The 16,317-nt window shown below is 35.4% G+C and overlaps 1 protein-coding gene across 4 annotated transcripts in view; it reads right to left on the reverse strand.

The window, feature by feature from the left end:
* Positions 1 to 16,317, reverse strand: part of CSMD3 (CUB and Sushi multiple domains 3) — a 1,311,921-nt gene that overhangs the window by 12,477 nt on the left and 1,283,127 nt on the right. For all 4 annotated transcript variants that reach the window (XM_081504393.1, XM_081504396.1, XM_081504395.1 and 1 more), the window contains 4 exons: positions 15,993 to 16,172; positions 12,945 to 13,010; positions 3,563 to 3,721; positions 1,169 to 1,281 (listed from right to left, as the gene is read on the reverse strand). In XM_081504393.1, the coding sequence (XP_081360519.1) occupies positions 1,169 to 1,281; positions 3,563 to 3,721; positions 12,945 to 13,010; positions 15,993 to 16,172 (518 nt within the window). The remainder of the gene's footprint in view (positions 1 to 1,168; positions 1,282 to 3,562; positions 3,722 to 12,944; positions 13,011 to 15,992; positions 16,173 to 16,317) is intronic.

The following is a 16,317-nucleotide window of genomic DNA, read 5'->3' on the forward strand; positions in this document are numbered from 1 at the left end:
GCTGCTATCCCTCCAGCCTGGACGTGATATGAGACACCTGGAGCAAACCTGAACTTGCTACCACAGCTTCAAATGGAGCCCCCCAAGCTAACCTCAGACACAGGAGAAAGAACTAAATAAATGTTGTTTAACCCTGAGATTTTGTGACTCTGCCTAATGCTGCAAATGCTATTAACTGTACCTTGCATGTAAAATTCTACATGTAAAAAACAGGTTACATGCATAGTGTCATTTGATCTCACTAATAAAATAGGAGTTGATACATTTCAGTGTTGCTGATAACTAGTCATATGAATTTACCCCAAAGTTTGTCCTGATTGTTTGCATTGTTGACCTAAGTCATGTATGTTATTGTGAAAGCTGCAAAAAACTTTGCATCCTCACCCTAAAAAGCAAAATATTATACCAAATTATTCACATTAAGTCTGACATTTCATAAGTGATTTATTCCTTATTATCAGACATACCCCGGGCAAGGTCATTTTTAGACACAAAATGCTTCTAAAAAGAAGAGCTCAAACTCTAATAGTTAAATGAATGAATTCATTTTATTTGTTTTCTAAATGAAACAATCTAAGTGCACTGAAGATGAGTTAGACCCCAAATCCATGAATAATGGCACAGAAAGAGAAACAGGATGAACTTTTTTTTTTCCCTCAGAAACCAAACTTACTCTTTATATTTAGAAAATTTTATAAAGTTGGCTATGAAGAAGAAGTTACGTGAGCTGCTTCCTCTGAATAGCTACCATAGCCTCACTCTGGAGTTACTCTGTTCTATTCAGTCATTTATGTGAATGGAATTTCTAAACTGGCAGTTGGAAGCAACAAACCTTATACTTACACACTGCCCAGAAGTCTTTGATAAAATGAGCATGGGAACTCCGACTATATGCTCTGAAGTAACAAAACTTTTACAAGGAAAACCTTCTAGGTAAGAAGAGAGTAGGTCATAGGCTTCAGTAGTTTAGACACACTAGATTACTAAGTATTTATACTGAATCATTTATTTTTTTGAAATAAATTAGTCATAATAGTAGTTTTGCTATTTTATGTGTGTGCATTTAACTAGTCCAGTTTAGAAAATTACATTTTTCTGTAATTTTAATGACAAAACATAGCACAGATGTGTTAAGTTTAGCAGCAGACTCTTAAAGAACTATACTTACAAAGCCATCCATGGCCCAATTTTCCTCTTTCATTTTCTTCACAGAAGCTTGAGCTGGTACTTTAATAAGATAGATGTGTAACATTAGGCGAGCTTCTTGGCTTTTATATACTCCTGTAAAATACAAGGATGTTTAGTCTACTCATTTTGCAAATAGTTATGTTTCACTTTATTATCTATAGCTCCTTAAATATATCATAAATACATGTGATAGGCAAAGAAAAAAAAGCAACAAATCAAGTCCAGTTTCACCCAGAACGCTTTTTCACAAATCCTGCAATATATAGTGATCTCTCAGCTGAAATTCTCAACTTTTACTGTGGGGTTTAAATTACCCAGGCTATTAAAACCAAATATCATTGTTGTTAATAACATTATTCCATGATTATTGTAAAAATGATTTATTCCATCAGTCAGATTTAAAATATTCAAGGGTATGAATCAAATGTTGAAACTCTTGACATTTTCCTTAATAATTAATTACATGCCCACCCTTAGAAAAAGAGTATTCGGGGTGCTACTGGAACTACAGAGATGAATATGTGGTTCCTATTGAAAAATGTGATGCTTACAAGAATTTCTGATGAAATAGGAGATATAATGACAGAGATAAAGAATATGAAGAATTAAAGGCCAAAAGAAAGAAGGATCATTTTACACTGGAGTGATTAGGAAATGCTTATTAAGAAAGAGTATTTGAGCTGGATCACAAAAATCAAGTAGAATTTTTAGTTCAAGAAAGTAAATACAGAATGTGGCATAAAGAAGAGAAGAGAAGCAAACGTATTCATTTTATTTTATCTTTTCCTGAATAGGAGTACTCTGAGAGTAAAAATAAGCTGAAATATAAATGTGTTTTGGGGAACTGTAGAAAATCAGATTCTAAGTAAAAATTTTGTGATTAACTGATGGTTGAAATGACTCATTAATTCATTCACTTACTATTTCACCAAAGCAATAAGGTATCATAAAAATAAGCTGGGAATACAAATACAATACATAGATCTTGATCTAAAGTATATTATAATAGAGAAAAGACACAAAAGTAACCATAATTGACGGAAAAATGTTATAATTAATTCTATGCAGACAGTGATAGCAAGTTAAGTTGGTCTAATTATTTATGTTTATTTTTCTACATTTGTAGAAATTTGATTAGGATAAATATATATTTATTTAGTGCAAACTCTCTTACAGAAGAAAAATAAAACTCATGTTTCAAAATTAAATAGATCAGTAGTCACAATTTAAATATATTCCTTTAATTCAATTTATATCATGTAATTGTATATATACATAAAATTAAAACACATATTAACTTCTAATACTTTTATTTTGGGTTTAGCATAGAGCCATTCAATAATACAAAATGATGCTGTATAGTTTTTGTAACATTTACAAAATCAATAGATAAAATTTTATTTCCTATTTTACTTATACCACAAATTATTTCACTATTAGTAATTATATTGGATATATAGTCAAGAATTTTAACTATATATATTACATATTTTCAGTATCAATCCTTTTAAAATATATTTTTAAATGGGAACAATAACTCATATTGATTGAGACCAATTTTGCTCCAGTTTCATTTCTAACCTCTGAGGTATAGTAATGAACTGGAAGGCAAAGAGATGCTCTTTTAGGGCTTGAATTGTTGGAGTATAGACAAATTATATCATGTCATGTCATGCCATGCCATGCTATACTATACTATACTATGCTATACTTTCAAATAATGAAAAGAAGAAAATGAAATAAGATAAGACTAACAGAGTGAGTCTATTTGTAATGTGAAGGCTACTTTACCTACGGTCATCAGGAGTACTGTTGACAAGATGACATTTGAGGAAACATCTGAATGTCAGAAAAACCAGAGTAATCAAAGATAAAGAGGGAAGTACGCACTAGATCAAAGAAACTTGAGAAGGCTGAGCAGATGGATAGGGCTCTGGGTTCCTTTTGCCTAATTAAGGTAGCGTAGCTCTACATTTTCTATCTTCGATTATAGTTTCCTCCTAAACAGTCTCATTTGAACACATGATTTTGTGATGATTAAACAGCTTGCAAATCACTGTTCCAGTCTCTTTGATGTTATGAGAATAGAGAAGGAGTTAGTTATATTCAAATTAAAAGTTCTGTTCTATTTCATGACATGTCATTCTAGCCATGTAAAAATATTCTTGAGGGAGCTTATTTCAGAATCACAGAATTTTATATTAGTGTAGTAATATTCATGCACCAATCAAACCAGAAAGCTTTATTTCTGAATGAATTATGAATGCCACCAGAAATAAAGCAAATATTTCACAGTATAAAAATCACTAATAAAAATGATGAAATGATGGAAATAAAGGCATGAAGGCAGTATTTCTTTTCTTTAAAGTGATACCTGAAAGTAGTAGCTCCATGTTGCTATTACTGAGTGTTGCATTGACTCTCCCAGTGGAAGCATTGAAACTAGTAACTGTCAAGGTCATGGGTTGTTTCCTTCCTTTATAATTGTAAGAGCCTTTCCATATATAATTTTGGGCAAACACATCATCAGGAACTGTGAACAAATTAAACATACAGATTAATCTTACAGTGCCCTATAAATATAAGCATTAAGTATCAGATTAACGATTATCAGTTTATAGAATAATCATTTTTTAAATATACAAGAAAAAGAAAGTGCATTATAAAATGAATTTTTCACATATGTGTTTGAATCTTCTTAGAATAAGCCAAAATAATGATAGCCTAGATTTGTACATACATCATCATCAATGAGAGATAAATAAGCCACACTGATTAAAGACGTTGAGACTGAGAATCCAGCTAAATGTCATTTACTTACATTTGGCTTCCTATAATATCTTTCTTTCAGAAGGAAAATAAAATTATTTTATTGAGTCAAGTCAGTCTGTATACAAGTTCCAGGAGGCCTGCTCTTCTCCTAGCAGCAGAGATAGGCTCACAGGAGGAAGGACATAGAGTTAAAACCTCCCTTGCTGAGCAGCCTTGGAAGACTGGCAGGAGGGATGCTCCTTGTCTCCTTTACAGAATACTGAGCTCAGTTATTTCAATAATAGGTGCTCCTGAGGAAGAACAGGGCTCCCTTGGTTTGATCCTCACAGCTTTGAGGTTTATAAGTATTTTTAGAAATAAAAGAATTGTCACTAGAATTGGTGAACTCTCATGGGAAAGAGAGGAGTTGTGGTAGAATCAAAGAATATTCTAATATAAAATTTTCACCCAAAGAAGAAACATTCTTAATGTTAAATGCATACAAATAAATAAGACATTATATTTATATATATTAGTAACGTAATTTATAACCAATATAAATTAGGTGTGTCAAGTCTACTTAGATCCTGGTAAGAGGCTGAAAAAAGCTTCCATTAATCCTGTACATCACAATAAAGCACATTCTTAGATATCAACTCTTCAAAACAGTCATGCCTGTTTGTGTGAGTGAATGAATAACATGGATTTGGAGAAAAGCTTTTTTTTTTTTTTCCTAAAAAGTTATTGACATTTGTTACCTGATTTTCTCTACACTCATCACAATTCTTACTGCTCCGATCACAGAGACTAGAGTTACAAATTGTACATTCCCTGAAATCTACTCAGCAAACAAAGTTATGGCAGAAGATGCATATAAAGTGCACTCATGAGTTGAGTTGTTATATTGTATTTGATAATTCAAAAGCAATATAGCAGAAAGACTAGAAGTGCAAGCACTGGAGCTAGAATGCTTGTATTGATACTTAAGTCCCTCCTCTACAATTTACAAACTGTGTGGTTTTTCCTCAATTACTTAACTCTCTAAACCTGAATTTCCTTATCATTAATGTGGAATTACCATAGAGTTTACAAGGAAGATTAAATGAATATGAAATTTTGCTAAGTGTTATTTGCTCTCATTATTATTATACAGATCAAATAGTGAAACTTTTTACTATTTGGGTCTTATATCTCATTATATAGTAGAGTATTACATATATATATATATATATATATATTTTTTTTTTTTTTTTGAACATGCAGTTAGTATCATGAAAAATCATTAGTCCAGGCTCAGGGACCTTTGCAAGTCACCCTAAGAGTGGCACTCCGTCCCCAAACCTCAAACTACACAGTGATGCTCTGTATGTAAAAGAGATCTTACCTAAAAATGTGATACAATGTACTAGTAAAGTCCTTGATTTGGTAAGCACCTTCAGTTCAGTTCAGTTCAGTCGCTAGGTGGTGTCCGACTCTTTGTGACGCCATGAACTGTAGCACGCCAGGCCTTCCTATCCATCACCAACTGCCAGAGTCTACCCAAACCCATGTTCATTGAGTCGGTGATGCCATCCAACCATCTTATCCTCTGTTGTGCCCTTCTCCTCCTGCCCTCAATCATTCCCAGAATCAGGGTTTCTCAAATGAGTCAGCTCTTCACATAAGGTGGCCAAAGTATTGGAGTTTCAGCTTCAACATCAGTCCTTCCAATGAACACCCAGGAATGATCTCCTTTAGGATGGACTGGGTGGATCTCCTTGCAATCCAAGGGGCTCTCAAGATTCTTCTCCAAAACCATCAATTCTTTGGTGCTCAGCTTTCTTTAGGGTCCAACTCTCACATCCATACATGACTACTGGAAAAACAATAGCCTCGACTAGACAGATCTTTGTTGACAAAGTAATGTCTCTGCTTTTTAATATGCTGTCAAGGTTGGTCATAACTTTCCTTCAAAGGAGTAAGAATCTTTTAATTTCACGGCTGCAGTCACCATCTGCAGTGATTTTGGAGCCCCCAAAACAAAAGTCTGTCACTGTTTCCACTGTTTCTCCATGTATTTGCCATGAATTGATGGGACCGGATGCCATGATCTTAGTTTTCTGAATGTTGAGCTTTAAGCCAACTTTTTCACTCTCCTCTTTCACTTTCATCAAGAGGCTCTTTAGTTCTTCTTCACTTTCTGCCATAAAGGTGGTGTCATCTGCGTATCTGAGGCTATTGATATTTCTCCCAGCAATCTTGATTCCAGTTTGTGCTTCCTCCAGCCCAGCATTTCTCATGATTTACTCTGCACATGAGTTAAATAAGCAGGGTGACAATATACAGCCTTGACGTAATCCTTTTCCTATTTGGAACCAGTCTGTTGTTCCATGTCCAGTTCTAACTCTTGCTACCTGACCTGCATACAGATTTCTCAAGAGGCAGGTCAGGTGGTCTGGTATTCCCATCTCTTGAAGAATTTTCCACAGTTTATTGTGATCCACACAGTCAAAGGCTTTGGCATAGTCAATAAAGCAGAAATAGATGTTTTTCTGTAACTCTCTTGCTTTTTCGATGATCCAGCGGATGTTGGCAATTTGATCTCTGGTTCCTCTGCCTTTTCTAAATCCAGCTTGAACATCTGGAAGTTCATGGTTCATGTATTGCTCAAGCCTTGCTTGGAGAACTTTGAGCATTACCTGACTAGTGTGTGAGATGAACGCAATTGTGTGGTAGTTTGAGCATTCTTCGGCATTGTCTTTCTTTGGGATTGGGATGAAAACTGACCTTTTCCAGTCCTGTGGCCACTGCTGAGTTTTTCAAATTTGCTGGGATATTGAGTGCAGCACTTTCACAGCATCATCTTCCAGGATTTGAAATAGTTCAACTGGAATTCCCTCTCCTCCACTAGCTTTGTTCGTAGTGATACTTCCTAAGGCCCACTTGACTTCACTTTCCAGGAGGTCTGGCTCTAGGTGAGTGTTCACACCATCATGATAATCTGGGTCGTGAAGATCTTTTTTGTATAATTCTTCTGTGTATTCTTGCCACCTCTTCTTAATATCTTCTGCTTCTGTTAGGTCCCTACCATTTCTGTCCTTTATTGAGGCCATCTTTGCATGAAATGTTCCCTTGGTATCTCTGATTTTCTTGAAGAGATCTCTGGTCCTTCCTATTCTATTGTTTTCCTCTGTTTCTTTGCATTGATCGCTGAGGAAGGCTTTCTTATCTCTCCTTTCTATTCTTTGGAACTCTGCATTCAAATGGGTATATCTTTCCTTGTCTCCTTTGCTTTTCACTTCCCTTCTTTTCACAGCTATTTGTAAGGCCTCCTCAGACAGTCATTTTATGTTTTTGCATTTCTTTCTCTTGGGGATGGTCTTGATTCCAGTCTCCTGTACAAGGTCATGAACCTCTGTCCATAGTTCATCAAGCACTCTGTCTATCAGATCTAGTCCCTTAAATCTATTTGTCACTTCCACTGTATAATCATAAGGGATTTGATTTAGGTCATACCTGAATGGTCTAGTGGTTTTCCCTACTTTCTTCAATTTAAGTCTGAATTTGGCAATAAGGTTCATGATCTGAGCCACAGTCAGCTCCCGGTCTTGTTTTTGCTGACTGTATAGAGCTTCTCCATCTTTGGCTGCAAAGAATATAATCAATATGATTTCAGTGTTGACCATCTGGTGATGTTCATGTGTAGAGGCTTCTCTTGTGTTGTTGGAAGAGGGTGTTTGCTATGACCAGTGTGTTCTCTTGGCAGAACTCTATTAGCCTTGCCCTGCTTCATTCTGTATTCCAAGGTCAAATTTGCCTGTTACTCCAGGTAATTCTTGAAAAATCTGGAATTTGGAGGTAATGATCTCCCAGTTGGAGAGGTAAGAGGAAGAGCAAAGGATAAAGATATTCTAATATCAGTGCCTGGCAAATTAGTAGGTATTCAATATTGTGCTATTCTTATCTTTCTCATTGTTTATTTCCCCCTGGCCTGTACTATGATTTCTCTTTGCTACTTTTGAATATTTAACAAAATTCTGCTACATCTGGTGATATTGTCCATGGCACTTAGGGGAATTAAGAAAGTTGGTTGAAGGAGATTAAAGAGAACTCCAATGGCAGAAGAACACAGCAATGGAAAGAAGTAGGTAGTGGCAGCAGCTACACTGTATCAGGATAAACTGTTGATGTGGTTGTAAACATTTAACAACTGGCACTTCAGAAAAAAAATCCACAAATTGATTTGTATTAATAGTATTTGCTGATTCCATAGTGTATATATTTCCATAATTACAGATTTCAAACCATGAACATGATATCACTGAATGCAGTTGGGAAGAATGCACAGAACTGGCTAGAGCAAAGCTCTACCTGGAGGCTCCAGCGTGCCAGCACCACCCTCCACCTTTCTCACACACAACCAAGAAATGTGAGTCATGATAGGATGGGAGGTAGACACCGTTTGGTCATTTAAATCCCTATGCACATCAGAGATGATAAATACTTTCTATTGTTGAGCTTAATTTGAGATTTAAATGTGATTTAAATTAAAGATTTAAACTACTTATTCAGTAGTTCTTGTAAACTCTAAAAGGCTATCCAACTAAAGCTGATGTGAAGCACAATGAAAAGGAGGAAGACAATGATGATTATGATCTTTTTTTTTCCCAAGATATTTTTGAATTTAAACTTTGCTTCATGGGCCTCATAGCACTGCCATGTTCCTGACTTTGATACCACTGCCAAATTATTATTACTTTGGGGTAGTCTAATCACTGTGTCATGATTTTAAATGAAATGTTTCTAATATTTTCCCATTTTAGATGAAATTGTTCTAGAGTTTTACAGCTATCTTTACCCAGGTTAAAGAAATTCTTTTCTTTCTAATTTATTAAAACTCTTCAAAAATTATAAACAGATGTTCAATCTTATATAACATTTTCTGTACAAGTATTGTGGTGTTCATGATTTGTGATGTTACTTTTTTAATGTGATAGATTATGTTTAAGGATTATTTACATATCATGAAAATATCTATGTACATCTATCATTAAAACAATTTGGCAATGATGTTTCATCTTTACGATAATGTTGTACAGTTGATCCTTGAACAACATGGATTTAAACTCCACTTATGCACAGATTTTTTTCAATAGTAAATACTAGAGTACTACTATACTGATCCATGATTGGCTGATTTCATGGATGTAGAATCACAAATACAAAGGAATCTTGGATAAAGAAGAAACACAGACTGAGGGTTGACTACAAGCTATAAACAGGTTTTTTGGTTGCACTGAGCGCCAGCACCTTTAACCCACTTGCTGTTCAAGAGTCAACTGTATTTGATCCACTAAGGTTTTAAGTAGGACCTTTTAATTTATCAAATGGGCCTATAATTTTTCATTTTTATAATGTCTTTACTTGAGTTATTAGAGTTATATTGGACCCATAAAATGAGCTTCTTTAATAGTTTTTATAAAACTGAGATGATCTGTTCTGTTCCTTCAAAATTCTGTAGAACTTATTTAGTAGAGGCATATTTTTTTCTTGTGGAAATAGCTTTAACTACTACTTTATTTCTTACAGTATTGTTCCTTTTTCTCCTATTAGTTATGTTAAGATACAGTTTTTGAGTAACTTGTCAATATTTAACTTTTTAAAAATTGACAATTATGTATTTTCTGTTGTTTATTCACTCGGTTGTATATGACTCTTTGTGACCCTATGGACTTCCCTGTCCTTCACTATCTCCTGGAGTTTTGCTCAAACTCATGTCCATCACCCTGGAGAAGGAAATGGCAACCCACTCCAGTATTCTTGCCTGGAGAATTCCATGGACAGAGGAGCCTGGCTGGCTATGTCCATGGGGTTACAAAGAGTTGGACACAACTGAGCTACTATCACTCATGTCCACTGAATCAGTGATGCCATCCAATCATCTCATCTTCTATCATCCCCTTTTCCTCCTGCCTTCAATCTTTCCCAGGGTCTTTTCCAATGTGTCAACTCTTCAAATCAGGTGGCTAAAGTATTGGAGCTTCAGTTTCAGCATCAGTCCTTCCAATGAATATTCAGGACTGATTTCCTTTCTGATTGACTGGTTTAATCTCCTTGCTGTCCAAAAGACTCTCAAGAGTCTTCTCCAGCACCACAGCTCGAAAGCATCAATTCTTTGGCGCACAGCCTTCTTTATAGTCCAACTCTCACATCCGTAGCTTTGACAAAACCATAGCTTTGACTATATGGACCTTTGTCAGCAAAGTGATGTCTCTTCTTTTTTAATATATTGTCTAGGTTTGTCATAGCTCCTTCTTCCAAGGAGCAAGTGTCTTTTAATTTCATAGCTGCATTCACCATTCACAGTGGTTTTGGAGCCCAAGAAAATAAAGCTTGTCATTGTTTTCATTTTTTCCCCATCTATTTGCCATTTAGTGATGGGAATAGATGCCATGATCTCAGTTTTTTGAATGTTCAGTTTTAAGCCAGCTTTTTCACTCTCCTATTTCACCTTCATCAAGAAGCTCTTTAGTTCCTCTTTGCTTTCTTCCATTAGGGTGGTGTTATCTGCATATCTGAGGTTATTGATATTTCTCCAGGCACTCTTGATCCCAGCTTGAGCTTCATCCAGTCCAGCATTTTGCATGATGTCCTCTGCATTTAAGGTGAATAAGAACGGTGACAGAATACAACCCTGATGCACTCCTATACCGATTTTGAACCAGTCCATTGTTCCACGACCAGTTTTAACTGTTGCTTCTTGATTTGCATACAGATTTCTCAGGAGGCAGGTAAGGTGGTCTGGTATTTTCTGTTATATATTATTAATTTATTCAATCTATTCTCTAGTTATTCACATTTCCTTTTGAAAGTTATTTAATGTTTGTTCCTTTCTTGATTAGTCTTACCAGAAAATTTTCACTTTGAACATTTTTTTAAAGAACTACCTTTGGCTCTGTTGAGATTCTTTTATTATATCTTCAGTTTTTTTTGGTTTATTTGTTCATTTTTATTATATTGAATTCTGCTTTATTTTTGTCATTCCATTATACTTTTTATATATTCTTACTAGGACATTAATCAATTCTGAAGGTTTATTTTCTTCTAATATAAGGGTTTAAAGCTTTATATTTCCTTCACATCTTTACCTCTTCCAAGTCCCCAAGTTTTGATATTTAGATTTTTCAGCATAATTAAGCTCTATTGCTATATTTTCCATTTTAATTTCTTCCTCAATTCATAAGTTATTCATTAGTATTCATTTTGTTCTTAATTTCCAAACACTGAGGCATTTAAAAAAAATTATCCATTTTCTTATTGACTTTCAACTGCATCATGGTCAGGTAAGACTAACTTTGCTTTGAAATTTATGTAGATTTATTTATTTCTTGATATATGATCAATTCTCATAGCTTTCCCATGAAACTTTAAAGAAAATATATATTATTTCATTGGTTGATGAGAAATATTTATATGTATATATATTATACCACTCCATGGGGTTGCAGAGAGTTGGACATGACTGAGCAGCTAACAATTTTTTAAAATATTATATCACACATATTAGTTTTTTATTTAGTTCTTCAACAGTCTTAAAAAAAATAATTGTCAGCCTGACTGGTGGCCTCTGGCCATATTTTGCTGAAGACAATCTAGGGTTATACTCTATGTGCTGGAGCTATTATTCCGAGCACCCTTCTGGCTCCCAGATAAAGCATCTTTCTTGGAAAGTTCTGGGCATTGTTTGACCATTGTGGTTTTCTGACTCTATGCAATGTTTTCTCTCTTATGATGACATATCCATTGGTTACTTTAGAGAAATTCAGTCTGTTTTCACTGACTGTTGAAAAAAATCAATTTTTCTGACTGATTTTTTTTTGTAGGCAGTCCAGTTTCACTGTATGTACACTGAGAACTTCTGAAACCAACAAATATTACATTCTAACATTGTAGCTGGCTAATTACAGCTGGACCAAATCTATTTCCAAGGTAAAGATTAGATGCTGAGCCTTTAATTTTATGTGTAGCTTTTCATTTCTACCATGTAAATATAATATTTACTAATACGTTAAAAAGCAGGTCTCATATACTGAGGCCCTACCATGAGCTAAGCACTTTGTACTTCATTTCCATGAAGTTTGTTCACATTAATCTAATCATTATTACTATTTTTTTGTATAGATAAAGAAATGGAGGCCCAGATGCAGAAAGTATCTTTTCCAGAGTCTTAGGGTAGGCAGTGTATGAAATGGAAATTACATTATGATTGTAGGACTTCAAGTTCCCTATGTTTACTGGTTAAATAATTTTAGTTTTAAATCAAATCATTGAAAATAAACTGGACAAGTTCTAGAAGTTGGTAAACCTTTACTCTCAATTCCAAGTGTATTTGGTTCCTTCTCTAAAAAAACTATATTTAAAAATTATATATAAACCTCATTTTGATTTTAGTATTTTAAATAAAACATTGCCATTATTTTATAGTTATTTGCAGATATTCTTGAAGGGAAATTTTATAGAGAGAACTATACAAAATATTTTTGGAATATTAACATGTCACAGTCAGAGAAGGCAATGGCACCCCACTCCAGTATTCTTGCCTGGAAAATCCCATGGACGGAGGAGCCTGGTAGGTTACAGTCCATGGGGTAGCTCAGAGTTGGACACGACTGAGCGACTTCACTTTCATTTTTCCCTTTCATGCACTGGAGAAGGAAATGGCAACCCACTCCAGTATTCTTGCCTGGAGAATCCCAGGGACGGCGGAGCCTGGTGGGCTGCCATCTATGGGGTCGCACAGAGTCGGACACGACTGAAGCGACTTAGCAGCAACATGTCACAGTATTATACTGCTTGAAGTTCAACATCTTATAATATACATTTTTAAATTTCAAATTCCAAACAGTAAATTGCATCATTTTCCCATGCTGAAATATATTTTTCTAAATAAATGGTCACTTTGTTAATAAAACAGAAGCTCACCTTTAGAAACCATGACTACTAGAAAAGCAAATGAAAAGACTAACCACTTAGCTTTGGGCTGGGTGTTCCAAGTGCAGGTCTAGGATCTTTCACCAATATTTTTGAACCAGCTATGAAAAGAAACAGAAATGTTTACAAAATTTAATATAATTAACAACACACATATACAGACACACACATATACAATGTGATGCCTTGTCAATTTTATTCTCTGACATATCATAATTTTCTCCAAAATGTTCTGTTCACTATAGCCTCTCAGTCCCCAGTCAACACTACTGTTGTATGGCTAACAACTTTAACAATTATCATTAGAATCCAGTGTGGCAAAGAGAATATTAGTGCTACCTTAGCATTTTGGCATCCTATTTCTTATTTTAAAGGCATAGATCAACATGGAAACAATTGATTCCAACATGGAAGCTGAGGGCAAAGGGTATGTTTCTGTTGCTGAAAGGCAAATAATTTGGATAGGTTTCATGTTTAAGAGTTAAAAATTATACGGAATTCACTGGTGATCCTGTGGTTAGTACTCCTTTATAGGCCAGGCCCAGGTTCAATCCCTGGTCAGGCAACCAGGATCCCACAAGCTCTGTGGCATGGCCAAAAAAACAAAGAGGAAGAAAAACTGAGTAAAAAAATGTTAAGGTATCCCATAGTGTAATAAGAAATTGACTAGCCTCAAAGGTAAAGACTTTAAGTTTCAAGCCAAACCAAAAGGAGCTCAGAATCATGTGAGGTGCTGAATATGTCTGCAAAGTTGAAGCAGCTGTGATATGCAGTGCTTGTGGACCTGTAAAGACGTACATCTTTTACCTAAGAACAATGTAATGTCTTTAAAGGCTTTAAGGAGAAGTTATTTGGCTGAACATCACCTTAGCTGCAACATAGAGAACAATTTGGAAACAAGTAGGTATCGATTTGGACAGAGAAATTAGAAGGCCATTTCAGTAGTCTCATTAGAGATAATGCTGAGTTAAACTGCTGTAGTAGTGATGATAAACTGAGAAGTGGATAGATTTTTTTTTGTGCAAAGATACTAAAATTCTGGTGGACTTAAAGGAACAGGAAGATGTCAAAGGTGATTACTAGATTTCTATTTATTATGTGATGATGGTACCACTAAGTTAGGGAACATCAAGAGACAACAAAGGTGAAGGGAAATTGATGAGTTTATATCTGCATATATTATTTAAATATCTTTGAGAAATTCAAGAAGAAATATCAGGTAAGCAATTGAAACTATAAGTCTGGGACTAAGAGCAGATATATGAGCTAGAAATATTAATTTGTAAATAACCTTCATAGAGGAGACTGAGTCATTGGCTTGAATGAATTAGATCACCTAGGGAGAGAACACTGAGTGAAAGGAAGAGAAAACAAAGAACTGAGCTTTAGAAAAGATAGATAGAAAACATTAAGCTTAAAAAGGAAATGGAAATGGAGAATGTGTAGCCAGAAATTTGAGGAGATAAAAATATTTATTTATTCAACAAATACTGTTTAGACACTTTTCACATATAAGGCACTGCTCCAGTGATCAAAATTAAACTTTTAAATACGTTGACATAGTTTATGGCCTTTTTTTTTTGAGCTTATATTCTAGTTGGAAAAGGGCAGATGAAAGGATAGGAGAGTGGAGAAAGACGATGACAAGTAAATAAAAGAATAAGATCTCACATAGAAGGGATTTCTATCATGAAAAAACTTTAAAAAGAAAAAAATTTGTAGCACTCTACAGAAGCGAAGAGAGTGAAACATTTCACCAAGAGAAAGTCATTTACACTTGTCAATGTTTCAAGACATCAAGAACTAAAGGCCTGAAAAACAATGTATTGATGACTTTATTAAGAATTCTAGAAAAACTTCCTTTATTCATTCTGGAAACTGTTTTTCCTCTGGTAAACTCATTATATCTTGTCCAGATGGAGATTGTCCGGATCAACTAAAGCAGCTACACAGGTAAACACATCACCTAGATATGGTCAAACTGTCATATAATCCTGACTGAGAAATTAATTTGGAGACTGATTATATTAAAAACTGTGACAGTCAGACTTCTGGATGCTGCTTTCCTAACCAAGCTTTGGGAAAGGCTTTCTACCAGATTTACTCTACCAGAAGAATATAAACTCAAGAATGCTGGGAACAATTTTCATTACTGAAGTGGGTTGAATATTATATGTTCCAAATTCATGTTCACCAGGAACCTCAGAACATGACCTAATTTGGAAACAGAGTTTTTGAAGATGTAAAAAGGTGGGAATCTTGAGGTGACATATTACTGAGGTAATCCTTAAATCCAACAACTGCTGCTTTTCTATGTGAAGAAGACATGCAGAGAAACATAGGAAAAAAGGCCACATGAAAATAGAAGCAGAAATAGCAGTGAGGCCTTTGGGAGCCATGGAAAGCCAGGGATAGCCAGAAGCCATAGGAAACTAGGAAGAGGTAAGGAATGATTCTTCCCTGGAGCCCTCCGAGGATACAGGGCCTTGCTGACACCTTGAGTTTGGGTTTCTGGCCTCAGAACTGTGAGAGAATAAATTTCTATTCTTTTAAGCCATCTAGCTTGTAGTCCTTTTTTATGGTGGCCCTAGAAAACTAATATATCTACTGTGAGCAGAGAACTAGGAAAAGTAATAAAGGTAAGAAGAAAAAAAGCATGAAATGACTACATCACTTCTACTTTTGTTCCTAAGCTAATTTATTTATTTATTTTTGTCTCTTGTATCTAACCGAGAAGGCAATGGCACCCCACTCCAGTACTCTTGCCTGGAAAATCCCATGGACGGAGGAGCCTGGTAGGCTACAGTCCATGGGGTCTCTAAGAGTCAGACACGACTGAGTGACTTCACTTTCACTTTTCCCTTTCATGCACTGGAGAAGAAAACGGCAACCCACTCCAGTATTCTTGCCCAGAGAATCCCAGGGACGGTGGAGCCTGGTGAGCTGCCGTCTATGGGGTCGCACAGAGTCGGACACGACTGAAGCTACTTAGCAGCAGCAGCAGCAGCAGCAGCAGCTTATATCTAAGGAAAGCCAAGACAGTACAAAATCTTCTGTTGCAAGATTTTATAGAGAAAACTTACCTTCACAAACAGGAACTTTTCCAGTCCAGGTGTTATCAGATCTACACACTCTATGTTCTGTTCCACCAGCTAAGAAGAAGCCAGGCTGGCAGGTATAAACTAATGTATACCCATGGGAAGGAAGGTCCATTCCTACTACATTTGCATGAGCAGGAGTTTCCGGCTGTTTACAGCTGTGGGCTATGTTAAGGAAAGGAAAACAATGTTCAGTTTTATAGACATGTTAAAAAATTTTGAGATTGGAATCATGATATATTTTTATAGGTATGTTAATGCCTGTATATGGTCTTCCTTCGTAACTCAGTAGTAAAGAATCAGCCTAATG

The sequence above is a fragment of the Giraffa tippelskirchi genome, chromosome 6 (genome assembly GCF_054371585.1).
Source record: "Giraffa tippelskirchi isolate mGirTip1 chromosome 6, T2T-mGirTip1v1.2.pri, whole genome shotgun sequence".
Taxonomy (NCBI): domain Eukaryota; kingdom Metazoa; phylum Chordata; class Mammalia; order Artiodactyla; family Giraffidae; genus Giraffa; species Giraffa tippelskirchi.